Source organism: Narcine bancroftii, chromosome 10, assembly GCF_036971445.1.
Source record: "Narcine bancroftii isolate sNarBan1 chromosome 10, sNarBan1.hap1, whole genome shotgun sequence".
NCBI lineage: Eukaryota > Metazoa > Chordata > Chondrichthyes > Torpediniformes > Narcinidae > Narcine > Narcine bancroftii.
Window position 1 is genome coordinate 66,430,739 of NC_091478.1, and position 27,684 is coordinate 66,458,422.

Here is a 27,684-nt window from a genome sequence, read left to right on the forward strand (position 1 = left end):
GAAAAATTCAGGGGGCAGCACCACCCTGACATGGCAGGGGCCAGCATCTCCCATGGCTTAACGTGAATGTGTTGTGTTGCATTTGCTTAGACTGATACTGATTGCACTGTCCACCTTGCTCAGAGACGAGCAAAGCGAAAGTCAAACAAAGAGGCGATAAATGACGTGAACAAACAAAATGTCTGGAGAGTGGAGATGGAATTGAGGCCAACAGAGTCTAAAGCAGTCATTTCCATTTTGGAAGCCAGGGTTGGGGGTGGGGGGAGTGCGGGGGGACTTTGCAAAGGAAATACACTGAATGAGCCTCATGTTGCTGGTGGCATCATGAGCTTTGAACGTGGACAGATGGTCAGGCAGCTGGTGGGCAGACTTGGCTGTCTGCTCCCAGCTTCAGGTGTCAGAGGTGAGGATGGAGCAGATGGGGGAGGGGAGATCAGCAAATGAAGTTTGTGTTTAAAAAAAAGAGACATTAGTTGCTCCCCCACCCCGGCCTCAAGCTTGATCCTGCCCAGGAGCTTGTTTGGACACAGAGTATCCTTTGTACAACACTTCTAATTATACCTGCAGAAACATCTTCTACATAACAGCTCTAATCACATTACATGGTCTTAAGGGAATATCCTCTACATTACAACTATAATCATATCACAGCAGTCTCAAGGGAAGTACCAGCTATAGAACACATGCATTTGTTTCTTATTATATCTGGATAAGCTTTATTTTTTAAAAAACTTTTTACTTCATTTCATCGACCAGGTCAATATATGCCATTAGTTCAATCAAGTTATGTTCATTACCATGTAGAGTACGGCACCAGTCATTGTTCAGTTGGTTAAGGTGTTTGGAGCAGAAAAGAGGTGGTGTACTTCTCAACCCAAGCCTATGATCCAATGGTGAATCTCAGGTCTGGTTAAGCTAGAATTTAGGGATCAGGCAGCAGAAGCCTGGCAGGCTTTCTGGCTCCCAATGGCAACCCCAGTTGGAACTGCCATTTGTGATCGGGTAGCATCGCACTGCGTCAGTGGTGACGTGCCCAAGAGGGAGAGGGCTGATGAGTGGAAGACCCAGGAATGAAAAATTACACGTTGAACGTCATTTATAAAAGATAGGACCCTGGATTAATTCTCCGGTCGAGTTTGCACTAGGATGGGGTCAATGGAGAGGAAGGGAAACATGAAGATAAAAATATTCCACCAACTCACAAATTGAATGCTCTAAATTATATAGCCTTTCAAATGAATATCCCAACAAACTTCCAATAAGCACATCAAAAGATAATGACACCAGACAATGAAAGCATTGCATGACCTTAAATCAGAGTCATGTGTAAAATAAATGATAATTGCAAAGGTTTTGTAAGTTACTTAATTCAAGAATAAGTTTCACATAATGTCATAAATAGCAACAAAGAGATCGTGTTGCCATTTTTAACCAAATGATTGAATGGAGGCTCAGTTGTTATATGTTGTTATATCTGAAATGTGACCCCAGGATAACACAAATGTGAAGCTCGGCCATAAGTGGAACTCAAAACAAAATCATCTTATTCACCTTCTGGCTATGGGTCCGGATGTGCTCCTCTGAACAAAATTTCCAACTCAAAAATCATTGGGTTGCAACTCTTTCTTTCAGGTCACCTGTCAGATTGCCAGTCTTCTCCTTGGACCAGACAGCCTCCCAAAGTTGGCCAGCTTTGTCCTTCAGGAAAGCATTTCTGTGTGCAGTTTGGGTCACCAAAATCGAGAGAGTGCAGAGAAGGTTCACGAGAATGTTGACAGGATGTCAGGGTTTGAGTGACAGAGAAAGGTTGAGCAGCCTGGGGTTTTTTTCTCTGGAGCGTAGAAGATTGAGGGGGGATTTGATGGAGGTGTTCAAGATTTTAAAAGGAACAGAGAGAGTCAACGTGGATAGGCTTTTTCAATTAAGAGTGGGGGAGATTCAAACTAGAGGGCATGGTTTAAGATTGAAGGGGGAAAATTATAAGGGGAACATGAGGGGAAATTTCTTTACGCAAAGGGTGGTAGGGATGTGGAATGAGCTACCGGCAGACATGGTTGAGGCGGGATCATTGGTTACATTTAAGGAAAGACTGGATAGTTACATGGAGGGGAGAGGATTGGAGGGGTATGGACCAGGTGCTGGTCAGTGGGACTAGGAGGGTGGGGATTTGTTCCGGTATGGACTAGTAGGGCCATACTGGCCTGTTCTGTGCTGTATATGGTGATATGGACAACTTGCAATCAGAATTCTGGAGCTCCCACAATGAAGTGTACATTTAAGACTCCTACAATCTCTTTACTCATCTGTGACACTATTTTTAGTCCATGCTGGGAACCAGCATGTCAGCATTATTGACTTCTCTCATAAATAACTACATGATGTTGATCTGCTGACCAAATTCAATGCAACACAATTCACCTTCTGATAACACAAGCTGTTTTTGTATCCCTTATATTTTTGGTTTCTCCGTTCGCTTTCACTAATATATTATATGTGCATCAGCGTATAAGAGAAGATTCCTTTTTCAGCAACTTTATATTATCATAGGAATTGCAAGAGCTTATTTGGTACTGAGAGGAAGAAAAGATGCTCTTGAATTGCCTGTAAATTCATAGCAACTTTCAGAAGTAAAACATATTCTACCATCAGTATTAAAAGGTTGGCAACAGTTTAATGCTTTTATCTGTGCATGTTTGATTTGGAAGAGGAGGATTGATTATGACTGTGATTCTTTGCACTTGAACCCCTCAACAATGATATCATGGCTGTAATCCAATAATAGTATTGATTCTAAGGTTGTGCTTTCACAAACGTCACCCCAAATTAACTGGGGAAATGGTGCAATCCTGTGAATTCCCAGACCACAGGAGGGAGTCCATGCACTCTTCTCCATCAAATTCACATGATCAAGTTCCCCCGACACAGGTTGTACATTGTGTCTGAAATACTGTAGCAGAACTAATGGTCTGCTTAAAATGCTATGTTGATACTTCCATCCAAATACAATGGAAACGCGATGCCCATTTTGCCCTGACTTGGCTGGTGGCATGAGCCAATGCACAAAATATTGGTGAATGCAAACTGAGCAAAGTTCTCATCTGGCAGAGTGGAAGGGACACTAACCCTGGGCACTAACACCAATGCCCGCTGGCGTCATAGCATACAATGAGAGAAACAAAGCATTGATTTTAATGTGAACCAATTCTCAATACCTCTGCCACTTATGAAGTAAAACTTACATTTCCTCAGATGGTAAACATGGAGGTTAGGGTTGTTATAAACGTTATAACTGGAAGTTACAGGATTAATTGAGATTTATCTATCATTGTCTCAGATATTGCGTGTTGCCGCTAACTTGAACAGCAGATTCCACACCCAATTCATTATTCTCCCAAGTGATGGACTATTTTCATCAAACAATGGCCATGTACATTCATTCCATTGCCCTCACGCACACCCCAATTTCAGCGAATTAATCACGCTGACGTTTCCCCGGTCCAATTTGGTTCATTTTATACAGTTATTCTTGCTTCAATATAAGCAAGTTTTTCTTTCTCTCCACATGTTGGATGTGCTATTACCACTGTACCTTCCTGTCCTTGTCACCATACTCAATGCCCAGGGTGTCCATGGCACGGACAATGGCTGCCAGTGACTGAATGGTGTTGCTGTACACCACAGGCTTGTACTGCTTCACATCATCGCCGGAGAATCCATCCTCATGTATAATCCTGGAAAACACAAGGTACACAGATATGACGTAAATAAAACTTGTCAGTTCTACTAAATTATATCAATAGCGATCCCCATGCTTAGAATAAGAAGGTTCGCACCATGACACTTCTAATAATACAAATAAACCAACACATCTCTTCCACTGTTCTCCGAACAGGATTTTGAACAATGACCAACTTTTAAGCAGCTTCCAGAACTTTCCTTTATCTTTGAAAAGGTCCCTGGAAGTGACTTTGTAAGTAGATAGGGCAGTGAAAAAGGCATATGGGCTGTTTGCCAGAGCACGGACTATAACAGCCAGGAGGTCTTGGTACTACTCAATAAAGCACTGGTTTAGACTGCAGCTGGAACATCATGCCTTTGGTGCCTGTACAAGAGGAAAGATTTGATTGCACTGGAGAGGATGCAGTAGAGATTTAGCAAGATGCTGTCTGGGATGGAAGGTTTCAGTTAGGAGGAGTGATTTGATAGATTAGGTTTGTTTCCCCGGAGCACAGAAGACTTGGCCCGGAGGGGTGGGGGGGGGGGGGGGGGAGTGGTAGAGAAATCTCATTGAGGTGAATAAACCCATGGGAGGCATAGAGAGGTCAGACAGAATAATTTATTCCTGTGTGGTTGGGGGGGGGGGGGGGGCGGTGAGGACCACTGTTTATAAGGAATCTGAGGAAGATATTTTTTCATCCAGAGCATGGTTGCATTTGCAAAGCACTAACGAAGAGGATGCTGGAGGAAGATTACAGCCAATATTTAAACACCTGGATGAACACCTGAATTATACAGACATTGTACATGGCAAATTGAATTAGAAGGGGATGATCTGGTGGGCCATAGACCCCATGCTTCGATCTATGTTGTTTTGAAATCTCATTATTTTCCTAGTCGGTTCCGGGATTCTGATCTTAACTAATTCCAAATCCATATTGTACAGAGTTAATTGGGAATTCAGTTTTGCTATCTACGTTTCTAATTACTGAATCTAAAAAAAGGTAATCATTCCCACTTTTGACCCCAGTACCTATTCAGACCATGTGCATTTTAATCTGTGCGAGTCATGGTAAATTGGCAAGGTGAAAAGTGCCGAGCTTGTTCATCGACGAGTGCTTTACTTTTCTGGTTACTGGCTGGAGTCAGACATTCACTAAGTAAATATACACAAGTATATTGATCTTTACCATGTATTTATAAAGAGCCCTTCTACTAAAATGAACACACGTCTAAAATAGTCACACTCTATCCACATCCACCAATTTCTATCGGGCAGTCTTCATTATGTAGAAAACTTATACCTGCGAATCCATCATCTAAAGATTTCCATTGTCTCAGGCACACAGCCAAATATCAGGGCAAGTTATATTTTTCTGCCCCTTCCTTCAAAATTAATTATAGTGGAGCCTTAATAACTGGTCTCATCATAGTTACAGCCCCACTGCCGACTTCAGAGGTGCGTGCGGTCCAAGTCATTGGGTGCTACCAAAAAGGGTGCTAGTGTTCTTTGTTGTTAAAAAATCTACTCCCCAGGATCAAGACCAGGTTGTTTTAGAAGGGAGGAGAGGCTGGAATGAATGAAGCTGAAATGGCTAGCGGGAAATCTCCACGAAGGATTGAAGCTTTGGAACTGCGGTCATGCGTTCGGGATAAGTAAACTGGCCTGCAGAATTGGCAAGACCTTGGGAGGGTTGCCACAATGGGTGTACTCAGGAGGAAGAAATGCAAAAGGTATTGCGCCCAAACCAAACTTTAAAGGTAATTAAAAAAAGTCTAAGTTACCCCACAATTCTTCAAAAGAAGTGTTGCGTGGGGTACAACATCATCTCATGATCGACATAGAGACTGGAGTGGATGCAAAAGGTAGTGCCATGTCAAATGTCCAGAGTAACGCAATACAACCCATAAATAGTTGTAATCCCATTTAACTCATGGCAAATTAATATTCGATCACCTTTTGCTGGGAAAGGATCCAGTGGCATCAAACTCCTTTGTGAACCATTACTATCCCTGCTCATCTTCTGCTAACTCCTAGTTCTGTGCCATGAAATGATAACACCCAATGGTATTCTTACCATCGCAAACTTCCACCCGAACTGACTCAAAACCACCCAAAGATAAACTAATTCTTCTTGGAAGTGTTAAACCCTCCCTTTTCTGCAATGTTTTTCTTCTACCTATTCAGAATGTTAAAAGAGATTCACTTCCCAGTCATGTACATTGGTGATAAACAGCTTCCCGTCATATTTGCATACAATTCACTTGGGGTTATGTTATGTCATCACTGCAGCGGAATTCCGTAGCACTATGAGACGCTGTGGGTGCTCTATGGTTAGTAAGGGATTACTTAAGGTGGGGGTAAAAAAGGTTAAGAATCACTATATGAGCCGACGTGAAATGTATGAAAATTAATTTTTAAAAATTAAGTATGGTTGAAAAGATGACGCTTTCATTTTCCAAACTTAACCTATTCATCTCTCCTCTCTTTGTATGGACATTGCTGCCTTTTGTCAACCAGTTCACTTATTCCAGTTCAAGTTACTTGGTCCACACAACCAGAAGTCAAAAGTAAATACCCTGCTGTAAGAGTGCATCACATTTAAATAATTTCTTTTTGTTTGGGTGAACAATTCAATTTGGTTAGATATAACTTAGCCTAATACCTTTCTTCAGCTTCTTTCAATTTTGCTTCACCATATTTTACCTGCAACATCACTCATCCCTGCAATGTTCTAGTACACACGGCTCTGCCGTTTACCTCAAGCTCTGGTACGGACCTCTCTAATTAGGTCATATTAACCTCCACTGCTAATTAACCATTGTATATTAAACTACACCTTTTCACTGTTCTGTTCCCTGAACCTTTTATTTCTATCCTCCAATTTCTCCCTCAATCCGATAGGGCTGGTTCCTTAAAATATTTCGAATGAGGTCTCTTTTCCCACCAACTGCCCCTAGACCAAGAACACCCTCACCTATACCAGCAGCTCTCGCAGAGCTAATCTGCTTCCCCGGTCATTTCCTCCAGCTCATGCACACTATCCTCCTATCTCACTGTCACTGGACTACAGAACCTCCCCAGTCCCTGCCCTGCACACCCTCCAAAGACCCTGAAATGCAGCCTGATGACCTTAACAGCCATCAATTCTCTCTAAAGATGGGGATGTCCCACGTGGAACATTCCCCATCTGGTAGATCAAAGGTTTCTACAAGGAGTCACCCTAATGTTGAAGGCTGCTCTCCACCAATTTTCCTCTGCCGTTTCTCCCTCCCTCTCTCTTCACTTCAGCTCTATCCATCAGACAACTCACTCTGATGGCCTCAAAGTTATGGAACTCCTAATCCCACCTTTTATTTCTTCCTCCTCTCAAGATTTTAAAATTCCAAGCTTCCATTCAATCTAGTCTGTTTCATGGTTTACTCCACCATTCAAATCCACGCAAAACATAGTTTTTATTAAACTCTTTCTTTCGGGTCATGTTGACAATCTCAGGTAGGCTATCTCTGATGGCTCGACCTTCCCCAATCTAACAGGGCTGCATCATTACAGCAAGCTTTTGAGCAGGTGCCAGTTGGCAACTGGGATAGGAATTTGTGTTCTGTGGTTCAAAGTGTGACCCTGCTTGGTTTAAACTCAGATGGAATTTAGGTCTTTTCATTGTTGGAGGGGATGCCAGTTGGAGGCAGTAACTGAAAGCTTGAGGCAATTCCAATTGGACATCCAGCCAAACCATGTGCTTGATATTCCATTCAAGATACAAATAAAAGGCCACTTGAGCACAAACCAAGTGGTGCTCAAACATACCAAATGAAGCTTTGTTGAATCCTTAATGCTGTAACACTCTCCCTTTAATGCTTGGATATCTCTCCTTTCACCAAGTGTTTCTGCCCATTTAATGGAGCACTGCTGCTTAAAAGGGCCATTGTTTCAGGAAGAAAAACTCATCTGATCAGATTCGGTAAAAGGACACTTAATAATTCAAAAAGGTAGGTAATTAGAATGAATTGCAGCCAAAAGTTTTAAATTCTCACAACTTGGATTCAGGATATCCAACATTAATTTCAGTGGCTTAAATGAAGTGAATTTTGCACCATCTATTTCCAGTGAAGATCTTGGCAGTGGAAAGGTTAATCTACCAAAGGCAAATGCCTTGGGAACTGGGCTTCATAAGGAAGTCACGACATTGGAGCTGAAAGAAAAACAGAATGGAACGGATGCTGGAATCTCAAACAATGACCCCCCCCCCCCCCAACAAAATTGCTGGAGGAACTCAGAGGGTTGAGCAGCACCTGTGGAGTGTGGGGCGGGGAGTGGTGGAAGGAATGGCTGATGCATCAGGACCCAATTCCTGATCCCTCCGCCCCCCCCCCCCCCCCCCCCCACACAGATATTGCTCGAGACGCCATTCCTCCGGCAAGATTTTTTTTTGGTTCAAAATAGGATGTTGGAAATAAACAGCAGGTCACCCAGTAGCTGCGGGGAGAGAAAGAGAACTAACATTTCAAGTCGATGACCCTTTATTAGAATGCTCAAGCTTTGACTGAAGCTCTTGAACTTTCTTTTGTGCGTACAGTTGCTCCTTAACTGCAGATCACAAGAGTGCTGGAGAAACTCAGCAGGCCATGCAGTGTCCAAGAAGGCCATAGGCAGTCAAATCCTTTCCATGGATGCTGCATGACCTGCTGAGCTTCTCCAGCACTCTTGTGCACTGTATGGACCCCAGCATCTGCAGATTTTCATTTCCAGAAGTACAACATTTGGCAGATCATTCTTATTCCAACCAGTTACAATGGGCATTTTGACCAAGAGGGAGAAAAATTTGGTTGAACCATAGGGAAACTACCAATGGCCCAAAAATGAGATTCCCTTCCCATTTCCCCTGGAATGCACTGATTGGAGCCATTATGATGTATAGTCTGGAACATCACCAGGGCTTTTAACACTGCAGTGTAAAATGAAATTTTCCTGGGAACCCTCCTGTGGTGTGAAAAGGTTGGCCCAGAAATTTTAAACGGGTCCGTAGCCCCACCTCATAGGTAGGCCGCAGCCCTAGGAAATTTTCGCAGGTCACCCTCTCCCTGCGGTGTAAAAAGGCAAATGGCCGAGCAGGGGAAGCCTCGTGACATCAGCTGCATCGTGTAGGTGACTAAAATTAAAATGAAAAGATACCTACTTCCTGAAACAGCGGGCCGCTTTGGCACGTTGCGATGGCAGCACAATGTGGTCCTCATTAACCATAATCCCTCATGCAGCTGTATTTCACCAGAGTGGTTCCAGCAGCGTGAGGAATTATGGGAAATGAAGTCGGCCATTCATCCTGCGTTGCGCCGCTGTTGCGCCACTGTTGGGATGTGCTGAAGTGTGGGGAGGGAGCTAGTGAGCGGGCGAGCAGACGAGGGGGTGAACTTACTCCTGTGAGTGTGTAATGCGTCATCGTTTGGGGGCAGGACCCCCCCCCCCCCCCTCCAAGGAAATTGCCGAGGAGGTCAAATTCCTGGGAATTTAGCCTGGGAGGTCCTGAATTCCAAGGAATTTCACCGGGATGAAGTAGGGTCATCGCTCACCTGTGGTGTGAAAACGGCTGATGATGGTGTTTGGGGTACAATGCACGAGGAATCCAACTGCGAAGAACATCTGCTCTGGGAGCAGAAGAATGGCTGCTCACGACTTCCAGCATTGCTCAAGAGACTTGCACTTCCTCCCATTTGCACAGGTAGACAGTATTTACAAGCCGCCCTGCAGATTTTTATTGGGAAAGTCCTTGCCATTCTTTGGGACAGGTTACACAACATTTTTTTTTGGCACTCCTGTCCTTTCTCTTTCAGAGATGCCATGCATGGTTTGCAATCACACGCTGTTCAAATGTCATCAGTATCGCTCCATCGAGCCAACCAGCCAACCGCTGTTTGCCCTTCCACAGTATTTACTACTGGTTATCTAACTGACATGATAGGATGGATTATTAATAGATATCGATCTGGTGCCTTAAGTGAAGTGTTTCGTATGAATTATCCTCACACACACCATTATTTGCTTCTTTTTTAAATAAACGCCGTCCAAATGTACTATAGATAGGAAGGTGAATCAGGTACAACAAAGCTGAAGAAAATAAAACTAATGTAAATGCTTAAAATGATATTTTTTTGCTTAAAGGTGAAATATTCTCATTAAAACAGTGAGCTAAATGGATAATTTCCATGTTTTAGTTTCAAGGCACTGCAAGTAGTTCCTTGTCCCCTGCATGTTATTAACATACCTGGGATTTACTGTAAGCAATGCAACGATACAATTACCTCGACTGCAACAAACCCCTCTCCCACTGAGCTCCATACTTCCGCGCCTTCAGCTTTGGGGTGGCACAGATCTGCTGCCCTGAGGCCCAGGGTCGGTCCTGACCTCTGGTGCTGTCTGTGAGGAGTGTCCCCCGCCCCCTAGTGCTCGGGCTTCACCCTCTACCCCAAGTTTTTGACGGGTGTGGAGAAAATGCCCCTCATGAAGGGGGATTTTTAATTTTAATTGTAGCTCACGGGACTCCAATGGGTACAAAGGATATCATCTTCCCTTTGTATTTTGACTGTGACTATGCCTTAGTATCCATTGCCTGGATACTGGGTCCTGCTAACCTGCACCACTTTATGTTATGTTCAATGCCATGCCAGACATTTGACGAGATGCTTTCGATCATATTTCACCCTGCCTCCACGCAGTCCTGCAACAAGGGAACTGCAAGGGCAGATACGCACATCTCCTGGACAATCTAAATCTGAGAGTGACCCATCCGTGGTCAGCCCTTTTAGATTTTGCATTTATTGTTAGAGTATTTTCCTGCAGGCGAGGCAGAATTACTACTTACTGGCAGTGCAAAAATAAAAGACATCATACACATGTAAACAAATAAAGAAATGTAAACAAACTGCAATCCAGTTCCTGAACCTAGTGGCACGAGTCTTGTGGCACCTACACCTCGTTCCTGATGGCAGCAGCGAGAACAGAGCATGCGCTAGGTGATGTGGATCCTTGATGATTGCAGCCACCTTCCGACGGCAGCGTTCCCTCTATTTGTCGGGTTTTGTCTGTGATCTCTCCACTACCTTTTGCAGGGGCTTTACCCTCAGAGGTACTGGATGTCCCCATTCCAGAGGAGCACACTTTCCACCACACCTCTGTAGAAATTTGCCAGAGTTTCTGGTGTCATACCAAACCTCCACAAACTCCTGAGGAAGTAGAGGCACTGACGTGCTTTCTTCACGATGCCATTGGTGTGTTGGGTCCAGGAAAGTTCCTCAGATGAACTCCCAAGAAATTAAATTTGTTCCACAGATTCCACAGCCTCTGGGCAAAGCAGTTCCATCTGATCTCTGTCCTAAATCTACCCTGATTCCCTCATTGTAGTTTCTCCCCACGAATGGAAACAACTTACCTACCTCTCATACTTTTCATAATTTTGTACATTTCTCGAATATACCCTCTCATTCTTCTGAATTCAAGCGAGTACAGCCCCAGATAATTCAACCTCTCCTCGTAGGCTAACCACCTCAGCTCGGGAATCAACCTGGTGAATCTCCTCTGGACCAACTCCAAAGCCAATACATTCTTCCTTAAGTAAGGAGACCAGAACTGCATGTAGTACTCCTGATGTGGCCTCACCAGGTCCTCGTACAGTTGCAGCAGAATCTCCCCTGCAATGTACATTACAATAAACTCGCTTTGAACATTGAAATCAAAGTCCATTTACTTAGTCAAGTGAATGCAAAATATATTGTTGAGATGCCCTCAAGCAAATGATACCATTAAACATCATATGTGGAAAGTGAAACAGAGTTTCAGGTCGAAGACCCTTCATCAGCTATTGCCTTGCTGACTGTGTGTTTCTAGCTTTAGTTACTTTTTAGATTTCAGATTTATTGTCAGAGAACATACATGACATCGCATCAAACCTGAGATTCCTTTTTCCTGTGGGAGCGGCAGAATTACCACTAATTGATAGTGCAAAAAATAAACTGTAAAACATGTAAACAAACAAAGAATTGTAAACAGATAACGAATGTAAACAAACTGCAATACAGAGAGAACAAAAAGAAAATCAATAAAGTGAACAAGTAAGAGTCCTTAAATGAGTCCCTGACTGAGTTTGTCATTGAGGAGTCTGATGGCAGAGGGGGAGCAGCTCTTCCTGAACCTGGTGGTGTGAGTCTTGTGGCACCTGCACCTCTTTCCTGATGGCAGCAGCGAGAACAGAGTGTGTGCTGGGTGGTGAGGGTCTTTGAGGATTGCTGCTGCTCTCTGAAGGCAGCATCCTCGATAGATGTACTCCATAGTGGGGGGGGGGGGTTTGCCTGTGATGTCCTGGGCTGTGTCCACTACCTTTTGGAGGGCTCTACACTCAGGGGTATTGGTGTCCCCGTACCAGACCGTGATGCGGCCGGTCAGCAAACTTTCCACCTCACCTCTGTAGAAATTTGCCAAGGTTTCTGGTGTCATACCAAACCTCCGCAAACTCCTGAGGAAGTAGAGGCGCTGACGTGCTTTCTTCATGATGCCTTTGGTGTGTGGGGTCCAGGAAAGATCCACCGATCAGTGACTCCTAAGAACTTAAATTTGCTCACCCTCGCCACTTCTGATCAGCCAATGAACACTGGATCATATACATCTGGTTTTCCCTTCCTAGTTTGGGTGACAATGAGTGCGAGGTGGCAACTCACAATATAACTAATATTCTGCTTGTTCAGGTCCAACACCTCATCCCCGATGACTCCAACCAGTTTCCTCCTCAGCCCCAACCTCCAATTACACCACAAATAATTTTTATCCTGTTGAGAAAACTCAGGTCCCTGTACCTCACAAAGACCATCCACACCCCTGTCTCTCTAGCAGTCCATCCCCATCTGAATCAATTGAGGACCTCTGTCCCTCAACTAGACCCCTTACCCTCCTAGGCCATAATCACAACAAAACCACCCCCTATCCCACTGAGAATTCAACACTCCCTGGTCCTTAGAATCCTGGAACTTCCACACAGTGTGAGCAGGGCAGTACATTTTAAACTCTAAGAGTCTGACTGAGTTATAGCAAAGCTCTGCAGCCTTCTACGCCCAAACCGAAGCAGTCATTGTCTTATGATTCTGCAATGACAGCCCAGAAACATCAACTATGCTTTTCTTTCAGATGCTGCCCGACCTGCTGATTGTTTCCAACATTCTATGGTGCGTCGAGGTGGAATTGGTTATGGCGGAGAATTCCTTGCCCTGCAGTGCACAATTTACAGCGGATTAGAGACTCTCACAGCAGTACTGGGTCCTCATTTTCACGATCCACGTTAATGAACTGGAATGAAGGGCATAGAGTATGATCTGACTGAATTTTTGGAGAGGGGGTTACTATGTTGTGAAGAGGACACAAAGAACCTGCAAAGGGAACTAAATGGGCTAAGTGGGAGGACAGCAGATTATCCACTTGGAAAGGAAACAATATAAATTTAATTAGGAGCTACAGCACATTAACAGGTCCCTCCCAGTCTACGAGCCTGCATGCTCCAAATACACCCATGTAACCAACTAATCCTGTACGTCTTTGGAATGTGGGAAGAATCTGGAGCATCTAGAGGAAAAATGGAGTGGGACTACAAAGTGTTGCGGTACGGTTGAGTGGCACGGTTGGAGTAGTAGTTACGGCCATGCTGTTACAGAAACAGCAATCAGAGCCGGGGTTCAAATCCTGTGCTGTCTGTAAGCAGTTTGTATTTTCTCCCTGTGTCTTCATGGGTTTTCCCTGGAGTTTTCTCCCACTGTTTGAAACATATGGGGAGGGGGGGTGTAGGTAATTGGGTGGCATGGACTCATGGGCTGAAATGGCCTGTTACTGTGCTGTATGTCTAAATTTAAAAAAATTTTTTAAAGGGATGGATGGCATAAACACAAAGAAGTGGCACATGGGGACAACCAGCAATTAAGAAGCCTCGTCTGCCGGGGTGACAGAATGAGACTGCACCAAGAGTACACCGTTTGATTTTGGTCCTCATGTTTAAAGAAAGATGTGATGTGCAGAAAAGTTCACAACATTGATTCCTGGGATGAAGAGAAGTTGAGCAGGTTAGGCCTGTACACACTGCAGCATTGACAGACAAAAGTGGGCGTGACAAGATTTCAAGGGGGTATGGCAGAGCAGATACCGAGAGGATGTTTCCCTCTTGTTGGGTGCATTTCGAGCAAGGTTGTCCATCCAAGAACAAGTGGATGCTCATTAAAGACTGAGATGAGAAAAGATTTCTCAGGGTATAGGGTGGATCTTTGGAATCCTCCATAAAATAGAGCTTTGGCTCAGGAGTCATTGAAGATATTTGTGTGAAAACTGACAAGTATTCGAACAAGGGGGTCAAGGGATATGTGCTGGTGTGAGAGTTGCAATGAGATCAGTACCAGATCCCTTGCCTGACTCCTCAGATCGGCCCAGACCCTCGCCTGACTCCCCAGATCAGCCCAGACCCTTGCCCAGCTCCCCAGACTTGTCCAGTCCCTCATCTGGCTCCCCGGATCAGCACAGATCCTTGCTCAGCTTCTGGATCAGTTTACCTCCCCAATGCTAAACACAGAAAACAGTACAACCTTCTTTCAACATCACCTGGGAGACGTCTACAGTTACTCAAACTCTGCAGATCTCATTGTTCCACCAGGAACAATGGATCACCTTGAAAACAGCAATTCATACATAAGGCTGCTCTTCATCAACTACAGCTCGGCCTTCAAAACCATTATTCCCTCAGTGCTGGTCAAGAAGCTACAAACTCTCGGTCTCTGTACCCACCTCTGCAACTGGATCCTTGCCTTTCTCATTAGAAGACCACAGTCAGTATGAATTGGAAACAACTTCTCCTCCTCATTGATCATCAACACAGATGCACCCCAAGGATGCATGTTTAGCTCACTGCTCTACTCGTTATACACCCATGACTGTGCAGCCAGGCACAATTACAATGCTATCTACAAGTTTGTCGATGGCACCACAGTTGTCGGCAGAATCATAAATGGCAATGAGGAAGTGAGCAGGAGGGAGATAGATCAGCACATTGAATGGTGTAACAACAACAACTTTGCGCTCAAAGTCTTCAAAACCAAGAAGATGATTGTGGACTTCAGAAAGAAATTAGGGGAACACGACCCAGTCCTCATCGAGGACCCAGTACTGGAGAGGGTCAGAAACTTCAAATTCCTGGGTGTTAACATCTCTAAAGATCTGTCCTGGAGTCTCCATGTTGATACAACCACAAAGAAGGCTTGCCAGTAGCTACACTTTGTGAGGTGTCTGAGGTGGTTTGGTATGTCACCAAAGACTCTCATAAACTTCTACAGGTGTACTGTGTACAGCATTCTGGCTGGTTGCATCACTGCCTGGTATGCAGGCACCAACTCTCAGGACAAGAATAAACTCCAGAGGGTCGTTAACTTGGCCTGCAACATCACAGGTACCAGACTTCAATCCATCAAGGGCATCTACATGAGGCGGGGTCTCCAAAAAAGCAGCCACTATCCTCAAAGACCCTCACCACCTAGGCCATGCCCTCTTCACTCTGCTACCATCGGGGAAAAAGGTACAGGAGCCTAAAGACGACCATTCAGCGGCACAAGGACAGCTTCTTCCCCTCTGCCATCAGATTCCTGAATAATCAATTAACTAAAGACAATGCCTTACTTTTCATGCACTGTTTTTTTTATAGTAATAGTAACGGTTTATAATATGAATGTTTGCACAGTGATGCTGCCTCAAAACCCCGAATTTCATGACCATAAATTTGATTCTGATTCCGAATATAGCCACTAAGTTAACACTTAGACTTTCAGATTGCAGGAACTCAATCCCAGCAGGAAAGAACCACGTGAGGGACAGCAGATGCTGCAATCTTTTGCATCTGTTTGGCGACGACATGTATGAATTACAGAGCATCTGCACATTTTACTTGTGTAGATTGTAACAAACTCTCATTACTCATGATGTGAAGTGAAACACAGTTTGCTGGAGGAACTCCGCAGGTCAAGAGGCGTCACTGGGAGAAAAGCATGTCGACGTTTCAGGTTAGAGTCCTTCATCCAGACACAGTGAAGAGGGCAGAGAGCCAATATAAGGTGGACAGGGTACGAGGGGTTGGACAAGGGCCAGTGGAGGCGTGGGTGAACCAGCAAGCAGTGAAGGATAATGGACAGATGAGGAGATGGAGGCAGTCGATTGGCAAGTGCCAGCCCCTTAGTGTACACATGATGGATGTGGGGGAGCAGGGGTACAGGAGAAATGGATAGGTGTTAACCAGGAGGTAAATCCTCGTTTCAGTTGCTGATCAGTGGACATTCAGGTGACCCTTGCTACTAGGACTCTGGGTTAGTGCTTGAAAGCAGGAAGTCGTGGAATAAAAGTTTCAAGCGTTCCTTGCTCCGTAGAGACCCCATGGGAATGGTCTCTTCCGCTGTGACTGTTTTCCCCCGTGACCCAACTTGGAGGGATAGATGCAGTGGATACTTCTCGGCCCAGAGATGGATGCCCATGGATCTTAAAGGCTTTCTTCAAAACCAGGATTCTGTAGCTTTCAAGTACTTCTGCCAAGTACTTGGAAAGGAAGATATAAGTGGGATACAAGGGAAATCATCGACTGACTCATCAGCAGGGTAGGGGAGAAGCGTGGTGTACACCTACTTATACAGCCGCAGGTGTGGGGACTATGTATTCATGGGAATTCTGTGATTGCTTATAGGTACTTTTTACATATTTAAAATTCAAACAGGGAAGAAGGATCACGATAAAGCTGACCTGGAGGATAACATCTTCCTGTCTAATCAAAGCCATCACTCATGATAAAATCCTCTCTGCTTGTCTGGGGCAGTCTGCTAGCGCTCTGCTAAATAAGGAGTGTCACAGTGCTGGCTTTTGCCTTACAGCACAGGGAGAGATGGCAGTCGCCTTGTGCATCTGCTAAAACAGCCCGCAGTAGGGACATGCAGTGCTGCAGTCTGTACTCAAGCAGGAGATGTTTAATAGCCTTGTTATCTCTCAACCGGCACCACTGAAGCAGGTGACCTGGTTAGGAACTCATTGCTGTTTGCCAATTGATTACTCCATTTCCTGAACTTCCAATTTATCTACAGTTTTAAGATTGGCCATCGGATTCACAAATGATGGCAGGTAATATGTCAATGCAAATCTTCATTATATTATTAGGGATATGAGAAAGCTCAAAGGCAGTGATTCTTCCTAAAATCTGATGGTTTTGCAAAAGAGGAAATTCAGCAGTATGCAGAACTTACTCCCATTAAGATTGAATTCAAGAGACAAGGGGAAATTAAAGCTCACTGCTGGCATATGTGTAGGAGGCAAGGTTCAAACAGACAGACTGCATCTAGTCCATGTTATCCCATTTATACATGTCCTATGCTAATCCTATTTTAATTCTGCTCACATTCCCTTCAAGTCCCTCCAGGTCCTACCACTCAACTACACACTAAGGGCAATTTACTGCAGTCCAATGAACCTGCCTGGACATCTTTGGGATATGGTGGGGGGGGGGAGGTGGAGAGGGGGAAACACTCACAGTCATAGGGAGAGGATGCAAACTTCAGACAGACAGCAGAGGTCAAGATTGAACCCAGGTCACCAAAGCTCGAATAGGTGTACCATGCGCCAGCTTGATTGGCACCTACCCAATCTAACATTCTATCCTTGCTCCTTGGGGGAATCACCTGGGAGGTGGCCATTGTGGTTGCCACACCTGCACAGCCTCGCTTTAGACCTGCTCCCTCTGGGATGGCCTGCATCGGCATGAAACCAATTCATCAAACAAGAAATCACCAGGATTTTCAGAGCACAACTGTCAAGCAGTTGCACGGTCAAATCAAAACTGAGCTCCACCAGCGATTCTCTGCTCCATTCTGAGGCAGGGCTTTCCATGGAGTCAGAACAGGAGGCTCCGCCCCGCCAGTTATTCTGATCATGGCTGATCGACACCAGGCCTCAACACCTCTTCCGTGACAGTTCCCTATAATCCCCTCAATCCCACTTATCCTTATCAATGGCTCTACCTCTGCCTTAAATATTTCCAATGATCTATCCATCACACCTCCCAGAGATTTACCATTGGCTTCAGACCAGGAGCGCATGGCGACTACCAGTACTCCTGCTGTGGAATCTACTCTCAATCCGCATGCCAGGCGAGACCAATCATTTTATGAGGATGTAGCGCTGTAGGGAAGGACGGTGAAAATTAACGGAAGTTATATTCTTAATTATTTGTGTTTCGTTTAACAGTTTTAAATACTGAAAGCAATTATGGTTGATTTCATTTTTTAAATATTCATTGATTTCATTTCATTTCAATTGTTTTTAAACGTTTCTGAATTTAATAAAATTCCAAAGTCCAGATGCCAGAATTTCCTCTTGAATGCACCATCAAAATTTGCCTGCTCATCTCTATTTTTAAAAAATTCTTTATTTTCTTACTTAAATATGAATTTTAAAAATACTGCCAAGATTCTGAAAATCCAGACTGACCCAATCCCTGAGCAGTCCAGAGATTGGGACTTTTACTGTAACAGATACCCTTGAATATTTGGAATTATCAGTGTATTTGACAGTGAGGTTCTTGTAGAAGGCTTGTTCTGGTCCAGACTCGTTCCCAATTAGATTCAAGGCTGTGCCTTCACTCAGAGCCCTGATGCCTGGGAATTGCAATATAAATTGGGAAATGAATGCACTGCATGTTGTCAGTTGTTCAACTGCAGCCCTGGTGTAGTGGTGGTGGAGAGAGAAAACGATGTGGGTATGAACGGGTCACCAATCACAAGAAGCTTCTTGGTTGGGTTTGTTCTCTGTGATTTGTGAGAGCTGCACTCAGCTGGACTAGGTAAGTGAATTCTCAGTCACAACCATGCAACTTGTGACTGGGCTGGAATGAAACCTTTCCTTGCGACTGCATCAGGTTGTGTGTGGAACCAAAGTATGAGGGCACCAAGTGCCACTATGTGCTGAAGATCTACCTGTTCCAGGTGCTGTGAAGGATGGGCCTAGCCCCGTTGCTGTGCAATGTCCCAGTCAGTTGGACTTTGCCCCGTCACCTCTCCTTCACGGAAAGTTTTTCCAGATGAACAGCTTTGACCACCAGAACATCCTGCAGACATTGAAAGATGAGGATTCAGTAGACACAGTGAGATGGTTCCCTAAGGAGACTGTCCAGGTTATCTGGCAGAATGCCTCATTGCCAGTGGTCACGAATGAAGACCAGGACTTGGCAGTGAGAGGAGCCCTCCTGGTCATATCCTTCCTGTGCAACCAGAACATCACCCACAACACACATTGTCTCTGAATTGAGTGAGGTGGAGAGGAGGCAGTCGCCTACCTCTTTGCAGTATGCAGATTCACAAAGAGTGTGTGGAGAAAGATGGAGAGTCTTTGTCCTTGTCACCCCAGCAGCAGTATGACAGAGGACTCTATGATTTACGGGCTATTCCTGGTGATGCACGCAGAGTCAGACATCCAGAACTGCTGGAAGACCATCGACTCGATGAAAGACGCCCTTTAGTCTGCCTGAAACCTGTTGTCCTTCAGCTCACTGAGATGTTGGTGCAGAAATGCTGCCAACTGGCAGTTTCTAGGCTGCAGGAGTATGTGCTGAGGGACACTCCAAGGCTTGGTGCAGCCAACGATGGGGTGGTAAGGGGACGTACCACAGTCTAGAGCCCTCCCATTACCAGGCATTAAGGTGTTGAGATCGAGGTGAAGCCCCTCAAAAAACAGGAGTAATGACAAGATGCCACACAGTGTGGTAATGGTGTAAACAGAAATGAATTTAACAATGTACAGTGACAGAAATATATGGATACAAAACGAGGGTAGGAAGAGACTGTGAACTGTTTTCCTTTTGCAAATAATTTATTGCGAATAAGGTATATTTTTTGTTCAAATCTTATCTTGCGCAGACAGGAAAAGGATGATACTGAGAAAAAAATATTTCCACCACGTGTCAGTGAGGAATCGGGATACATCCCTGCGCCACTCTCTTAGTGAAAGATTGGTCAACCAACATCCTTTCAATAAAACTCTTGTTTACAAATTCCAAGTCACAGCTTTCATGGCAATGGGTCTCAAATCCTAATCGCTCCACAGCAGATGCAATATTGCTGGTTCTCTACTCAGCTCTGGATCTCCTCGAAAACAGCAATTCATACATATGGCTGTTCTTCACTGACTACAGTGCGGCTTTCAATACCATTATTTCCTCAGTGCTGGTCAAGAAGCTCCAAACTCTGGGCCTTTGTACCCCCATCTGCAACTGGATCCTTGACTTTCTCATCGGAAGACCACAGTCAGTAAGAATTGGAAACAACGTCTCCTCCTCACTGATCATTAACACCGGTGCACCCCAAGATGTGTGCTTAGCCCACTGTTCTACTGATTGTGGACTTCAGGAGGACATCAGAGAACAGTTCTCTTCGGGGGCTCAGTAGTGGAGAGGGTCAAGAACTTCAAATTCCTGGGTGTAAACATTTCCAAGGATCTGTCCTGGAGCCTCCACGTTGATGCAATCACTAAGGCTCACCAGCGGTTACACTCGTGAGGTGTCTGAGGAGATTCAGTATGTTACCGAAAGCTCGACAACTTCTGCAGGTGTACTGTGCAGAGCATTCTGGCTGGTTGCATCACTGCCTGGTATGGAGGCACCAACTCTCAGGTCAAAAATAAACTTCAGATGGTTGTTAACTCAGCCTGCAACATCACAGGCATCAGACTTCACTCCATCGAAGGCATCTACAAGAAGTGGTGTCTTAAAAAAGTAGCCTCTATCCTCAAAGACCCACCACCCAGGCCATGCCCTCTTCACTCTGCTACCATCGGGGAAAAAGATACAGGAGCCTAAAGACGAGCACTCAGTGGCACAAGGACAACTTCTTCTCCGCTGCCATTGGATTCTTGAATAGTCAATGAACCAAAGACACGGCCTTACTTTTCGTGGACTATTATTGCTATTCTTTTTATTTATAGTAATGTTGTAAGATGGTTCATAATATGAATGTCTGCGCTGTGATGCTGCTACAAAACATTGAATTTCATAACTTGCTCATGCCAATAAATCCTGATTCTGAAGCTCAGCTTCCTGCCACCTCTTGGTAAGACTTCACTCTCCTAGGCAGGGTGCTGAGCTTGCAGTTCCATCCAAATGGAGCTTTCATTGTACCAGCCATGCCCATCTCCCTCTTAATAACTGAAGCTCTTGTTTTTCTTGCCCTCTTCACAGAAGACATGCTATGATTTCATTCCAGCTCCGCTCCTTTGTCCTGGAGGGGGAAGGCACTCCATGGCATCAAATTCACAGCTGTGCCAACTCGATCCAAACTGCAGCACTATGGACATGGAGAATTCAAGCCGACACGTGGCCTGGGACAATGCAGGAGTGACTTTGTCAACCAGCGCATTTAATCTCTTTACCAACCACACAGGATTCATTTATAAGCATCTTGTAAATTGCAATGAGAACAAGAGGAAACAATGTTTTCTGTGTTTGGGGGCTATTCTGCAGCCCACATTGAAGGAAGTATTGTTTGTGTTTGGTGTTTACTCTATTATGAGGCTAGGGGTTGAACCACAAGAGATGAGAGCTGACTCTCCAACCTCACCTGGTACCTCTCCACAACAGAGCAGCTACAATCAGGTACCTGCCTTCCAATAGGGATTGGAACCTCGATCCCAGTGCTGCAGTGAATTTTTCAATTTAAATTTAAAAATTACTGGGGGTGTAGGTTAATTGGGTGTAAATTGGGCGGCACAGACTCGTGGGCTATAATGTCTAAATTTAAAATGTAGAGTACTGGCATTTGCAACTGGTGCTTCAACTTTAAGATAATACTGTAAAAGTCCAATAATCCAGATGCCAGAAATTCAGACCATCCGAGACTTATCGAAACTCTCAGACTTTTAAAGTTGACCATGTATTGCATAAGTACCACAGATGCACAATGGCAACAAGCTGCCACAGTTTTTGACAAGTGTTGACTTTATTTTTCTTTAAAACAGCTCGTTTTGTCAATCGAAGCATGCTGTAAACTCACCATGCATGAATAGGCGCCACAGATGTGCACAGCCGAGTTTATTTTTCTTTAAAACTGTTCATTTCAATAAAGAAAGCATGATGTATTTTATAATTAATAAACTGTCAACATTTTCCCGTTCATCTTTTCTTTATTTCTCCTTAAATTTGAATTTTAAAAGTACTGCCAGAGAATCTGGACAGACTCAATCCCCGAGCAGTCTGGATTTTCAGACCTCTACTGTATATAGAATATACAAAACTCCTTACAGACAGCGTGGGATTTGAACTCTGGTCCCGATCGCTGGCACTGTAAAGGCAATAGTACCGCCCTTTAGATTAAGTTTGTCTCAAGTACTGAAATCCCACCCACCACTAAGGGTGAAATTTATACATCAAATAACATTCAATCTTGAATTCCTTATCTCACTCCCTTATTTCAATCCCGATATGCCATCAAGAATGGAAGAGTCAACTGGGGCCAGAACATTTAAGAACAGTTAGATTAAGAGATAACTGATCAATAACACAATCACTCAGAGGGTGGTGAGAATGTGGAACCAGCTGGTAACAGAGGTGGTGGGTGCAGGTTCGATTTCAACAGTTAAGAGAAGTTTGGATAGGTATGAGGATGGGATGACTATGGTCCGGGTGCAGGTCAATTGGACCTGGCAAAGTAAGAGTGCAGAACGGACTCGATAGGCCAAAGGATCGGTTTCTGTGCTGAAGTGTTTTATTTACTAAAGACACCTAAATTGTTAGTTTCTTTATATGCATGTTAATAGTTGCTGATCAGGACCCTGAACCTGATACTAAAAGTGTTGTTTGACAAATTTGGCTGTCGTAAACCCAACCCACGTGCCAATGTAGCAACCCTTGACCTCCGCCATTATGAAATGCTTTGAGTGTCTTGTGATGGAACACATCAGAATACACCTCCCAGAGTCACTACACCCATTTCAATTCACCTTCTAATGGAACCGCTCCACTCACCATGCTACAGCCTTGTCCCTCTACTCCATCCTGACCCACCTGCAGCACAGCACCTCATACGTTCATTGCCTTCAGCTTGGACTTCACCAGGGACTCGTGGAGAAGCTGTCCTCACTGGGACTCAACACCCCTCTCTGTAACTGGATTCTGCACTTCCTAATGGAGAGCCCAGAGTCCAGGTTGACAGCAGAACATTGATCACCATCATGTTAAGCAGTGGCGCACCTCAGGGCTGTGTGCTAAGTCTACTCCTGTTCACTGACCCACGAGTGCATCGCCAGATCCACCTCCAAATGAGTCATCAAGTTTGCAGATGATACCTCAGTCGTTGGCGTCATCCATAACAGTGATGAACCACGCTATAGAGAAGAGGTGGAAAACTTCGTGAAATGGTGTGAGAACAACAACCCGAGTCTCAATGTGGACAAGACAAAGGAGATGTTTGTGGACTTCAGGAGGACCAGTAATGACTACCCTCCACTACACATTTAATAGCTTGGTGGTGGAAAGAATGAAGAGCCAAGTTCCTTGGAGTTCATTTAAAAAGTGACCTATCCTGGACACACATCTCCTCACTTGTTAGGAAGGTACAACAGCAACTGCACTTCCTTAGAAAGTGGAGGTGGGAAAAGCTACTGGCCACCATTCTATCAACTTTCTACAGGAGCTTTATTGAGAGTGTCCTGGCGTGCATCACAGTGTGGTACAGTTGCTACAGAGCATTGACTGAAAGGTAAATCCACAGCGGCAGAGAGGATTACTGGGGTCTCTGTCACCCATTGATGCAATTTATCAGAATCATTCTTTAAAGAGGACTTGCTGAATCATTGAGGATTTCTCCACCCCACAAGGAGAATCTTCCAGCTACTCCCATTGGGAAAAACATATCAGAGCCAGAACCACCAGGCTGAGGAACAATTTCTTCCCATGGGTAGTGAGACTGCTGAACGACTGCTAAAACAACTCCATGCAATTCTACTATCAATTAATAATATTTATTCTAATATATGTACATATGAACTGTGTATATATGTATCATTCACTTCTATATCTATTATGTCCATTCACATTTGCACTGTTCTGCGCAGTGGACCAGAGAACGCTGCTTCGACAGTTTGTACTGGTACAATCGGATGACAAATAAGCTTGAACATGCAATGGTGTCTTGAATGTTAAAATGACTCAGCGTGACTATTGGAAATTGTTAAGTCAAAATGATGATTTGCAGAAACTGATCAAGGTTTACTGATCACTAAGAGAAGGTCTATGTTCACATAATTGTTCTAACCCTATGTAACATGCAGGCTGTGTTGACAATGTTGAAATGGTAAGTTAATGAAATAGCAAAACATTTGGAGCTCTGAAATGTCTCATATAATGGTGCATGCGCAGACGGTGCAGTAGGTGCTCTCAAGAGTGAATGAAGGATTAGTGGAATTGTGCACACAACAGCTCTTCACCACCTCAATTAATCTTCATTCAGGGGACTCTCAAAAGCCAATGGATGAGACAAACTTTTGTACTGGTGTTTGAATGTTGATGTTGGTAAAATGATCCCAATTAGATTTAGATGGGAACTAATCTTGATGTGAATAGAGCAGCGGTTCTCAACCTTTTTCTTTCCACTCACATACCACTTTAAGTATTCCCTATGATTAGTAAGGGATTGCTTAAGGTGGGATGAGGGTGGAAAGAAAAAGGTTGAAAACCATTGTTTTAATCATACCTAAATGACTTGTTATGTGCAGGGTTTCATAACTCCAAAGGAAATGGGCCAATGACAATTTTTCTCAAGCAAAATATTTCAGTAACAGTTGGGTCTAGAGAAGTGATTCTCAATCTTCCTTTCCCACTTACATTCCACTTTAAGCAATCCCTTACTACTCACAGAGCCCTGATGGCATAGGGATTACTTAAAAATGGTATGCAAGTGGAAAGAAAAAGATTGAGAACCACTGGAATAGAGGTGGACATCCAGCACCATTATCCCCAGGGTGACAATAGCAAATACAAAAGGGCATCCATTTTAAGGTAGATGGAGGAAAGATTAGAGGGCATGTCAAGCTAAGTTTCTTTTCTTAAAAAAAACATAGACGTGGGTGCTTGGAATGCAGTGCTGAAGGCTGATACATTTAAAAGTCTCTTAGACATGAGGATGCAAGAAAAATAGAGGGCTTTGGGGTGTGAGGTGGGGAAGGATTAGATTGTTGTAGATTGTTATATAGGTTGAAGGGCATATTTTATGCAAATCTGTAAAACTAACATCAAGTACATGCATGAGAGGCAGGACTTTGAACTGAAGCGTGTTGAATGGAAAGATACCATGGTGTCTCAAAAGATTCATGACTGTCACTGTGAGCTGGCAGTGAAGACAGTTCTGGTAGGGAGATTCAGCTCCAAACCAAAAACAAAATGCAGAACTGCCTTTGTTACCTTATTTTGGAACCCTGAAAAAAGGAGAGAGGTTGAGTGTTAAATGGCATGAGCATTTCAGGCCAATATGAAATATGTCCTATTTGCATGTATTTACACTTCCCTTAGCTTTGTATCTTACTGGTCTAATCCATGCAGCTCCTCCAGAACCCTCAATCTCAATGCACCCTCCCACCATGCTGTTGGATTAGTGTGGTCATTGAAATAGTGGTTGACAATTTAAACTTTACTTCAATTGCATCTTGGCCACTTGTACAACAAAATCAGAATGACATGTCTACATGATTGTCATCTGTCAGGTTGTCAAACCTTTGTGAAAAGAAGTGAGTCCTGTACTAAAATCACACCCACTCAATAAACGTTTGGATCAGATGCTCATCGAGTGCATGAAGATCACATGCTCCCATTTTACATCTTTTGGAATCAATGGACAGAAGTTGTAGTATGGTTCTCAACCTCGCTCCCCCCCCCCCCCCCCCACACTTACATATATATTATATTGGACGTCCTTTGGTTCGAAGAAGGCACATTGTTGTGCAGTTCATCTGTGGACACGAAGGTGACTTTGCAGTCCCAGTCTGGAAGTGCAATGGGGGCTCTGAAAGTCCATTGTTGCAATGACTGCAGCTGCTGCTCTGCGAGGCCATTCACAGCCTTCCACCAGTTTTTGGCAGCGCCCGTCTTCAAAACTGGTGGCACAGGGCTCACCAATGGGACCTGCCAGCAGCCGCAGCTTCTCGTGCTCCTGGCCGGATGTCACAGTGGCATAGGATTTCCTCTACAGTGCCTTCATAGCACTTATGTGGACGACTTTGAGGTCTCCCTCAGTTCACTGGAGCGCAGCTGGCGAGGCAGACGGGGGTCGGCCATTCTGATGACATGTCCCACCCACTGCATCGGGGCTCTGATGATCAGGGACTCAATGCTGGTCGTCTTTGCTTGGCCCATGACCTCCAGGTTGGAGACACAGTCTTGCCAACGAATGCCAAGGATGGAAGAGAGGGCGCGCATGTGGAATTTCTCCAGTTGTTTGATATGACGCCAGTACAGAGTCTCACATCCATGTAGGAGAGAAGGGATGATCATAGCTCTGTTGACTTTCAGCTTTGTGGAGATGCGAACGTTGTGTTGATTGAGCACTCTGGTATGCAGCCTCCTCAGGGCCTGGTTAATCCTGGAATCAAATTCTTTGTCCAAAGACCCATCACTTGAGTTGATGCTCCCCAAGTATTTGAAGCTGCTTACATTTGTCAGCTGGGTGTCGTCAACAGTGATTTTTAGTTCTATGGTGTTTGGAGCAGACTGATGGAGTACTTCAATCTTTTTCAGGTTGGTGGTTAGCCCATAGAGCGTAGCAGCGGCTGAGAATTTGTTCAGCATTAACGGTAGATCACTATCTTTGTGTGCCAAGAGCACAGTCATTAGCAAAAAGGGTTTCTTGAATGACTGTGTAGAGGAGCTTTGTCCGTGCGTTCAAGTGCCGAAGGTCAAAGAGAGAGTCGTCCTGTCGGTACTTGATGGTCACTCCCACTCCAGCCCTTGGACAGCATGTGACAACATGCAAGTGAAGAACTGATTGAACAAGACAGGGGCTAGTGCACAGCCCTGCTTTACCCCATTAGGAATGGCAAAAGCAGTTGATGTATCACCACTGCAGAGGATCTGTCCTGTTATTCTGTCATGGAGCAGCTGAATCATTTTTATGAATTTCTTTTGGCATCTGTAACGTCTCAGGATGATCCAGAGAGCCTCCCTGTTTACAGCATTAAATGCCTTTGTCAGGTCAATGAAGACAGAGTAAAGAGGTTTGTTCTGATCGATGCACTTCTCCTGAACTTGTCTCATGGCAAATATCATGTCCACTGTACTCCATTCTGGCTGAAAGCCACACTGTGCCTCCGGGAGTTTCCTTTCCGAGACAGTGACAAGTCTGTTCAGGAGGATGTGGGTGAAAATTTTGCCTGCAATGACAGCAGTGAGATACCCCTGTCATTTCTGCAGTTTGATTTGCTTCCCCTATTTTTGTAGAGAGCCATGATGAGGGCCTCACGGAAGTCATCAGGCATCTCCTCTGTGATCCAGATGTCTTCCAGGATGTCTGGAATGCCTGTAATGCGTTTGGGCTTAGAGCTTTGCAAATCTTGGCAGGAATGCCATCCTTCCCTGTTGCTTTATTTGAATTCATCTGCAAGATCACTTTATTGATCTCATCAGTAGAGGGCAACAGATCTAGGTCATCCAGGGCTGGCTGCTGAGGGATGTGCTGTAAGACATCACTATCATCTGTGGACATTAAGTAGGATGGAAAAGTATTCAGCCCAGTCCTTTTTCAGTTCTTCCTGGTCTTTGATCAGGCTCGACCCATCTAAATACAGCAAGGGGGAGCATCCTTATTTAGAAGGACCATAAACTGACTTTATGGTGCTGAAAAATTCTCTGGTGGCATGAACGTCTGCTTAGCGTTCCACCTGCTCAGCCTCTT

The 27,684-nt window shown here is 44.5% G+C and overlaps 1 protein-coding gene across 4 annotated transcripts in view; it reads right to left on the reverse strand.

Annotated features, from left to right (window-relative positions):
• Positions 1-27,684, reverse strand: part of gnao1a (guanine nucleotide binding protein (G protein), alpha activating activity polypeptide O, a) — a 268,174-nt gene that overhangs the window by 162,134 nt on the left and 78,356 nt on the right. For all 4 annotated transcript variants that reach the window (XM_069901185.1, XM_069901186.1, XM_069901187.1 and 1 more), the window contains exon 3: positions 3,590-3,731. In XM_069901185.1, the coding sequence (XP_069757286.1) occupies positions 3,590-3,731 (142 nt within the window). The remainder of the gene's footprint in view (positions 1-3,589; positions 3,732-27,684) is intronic.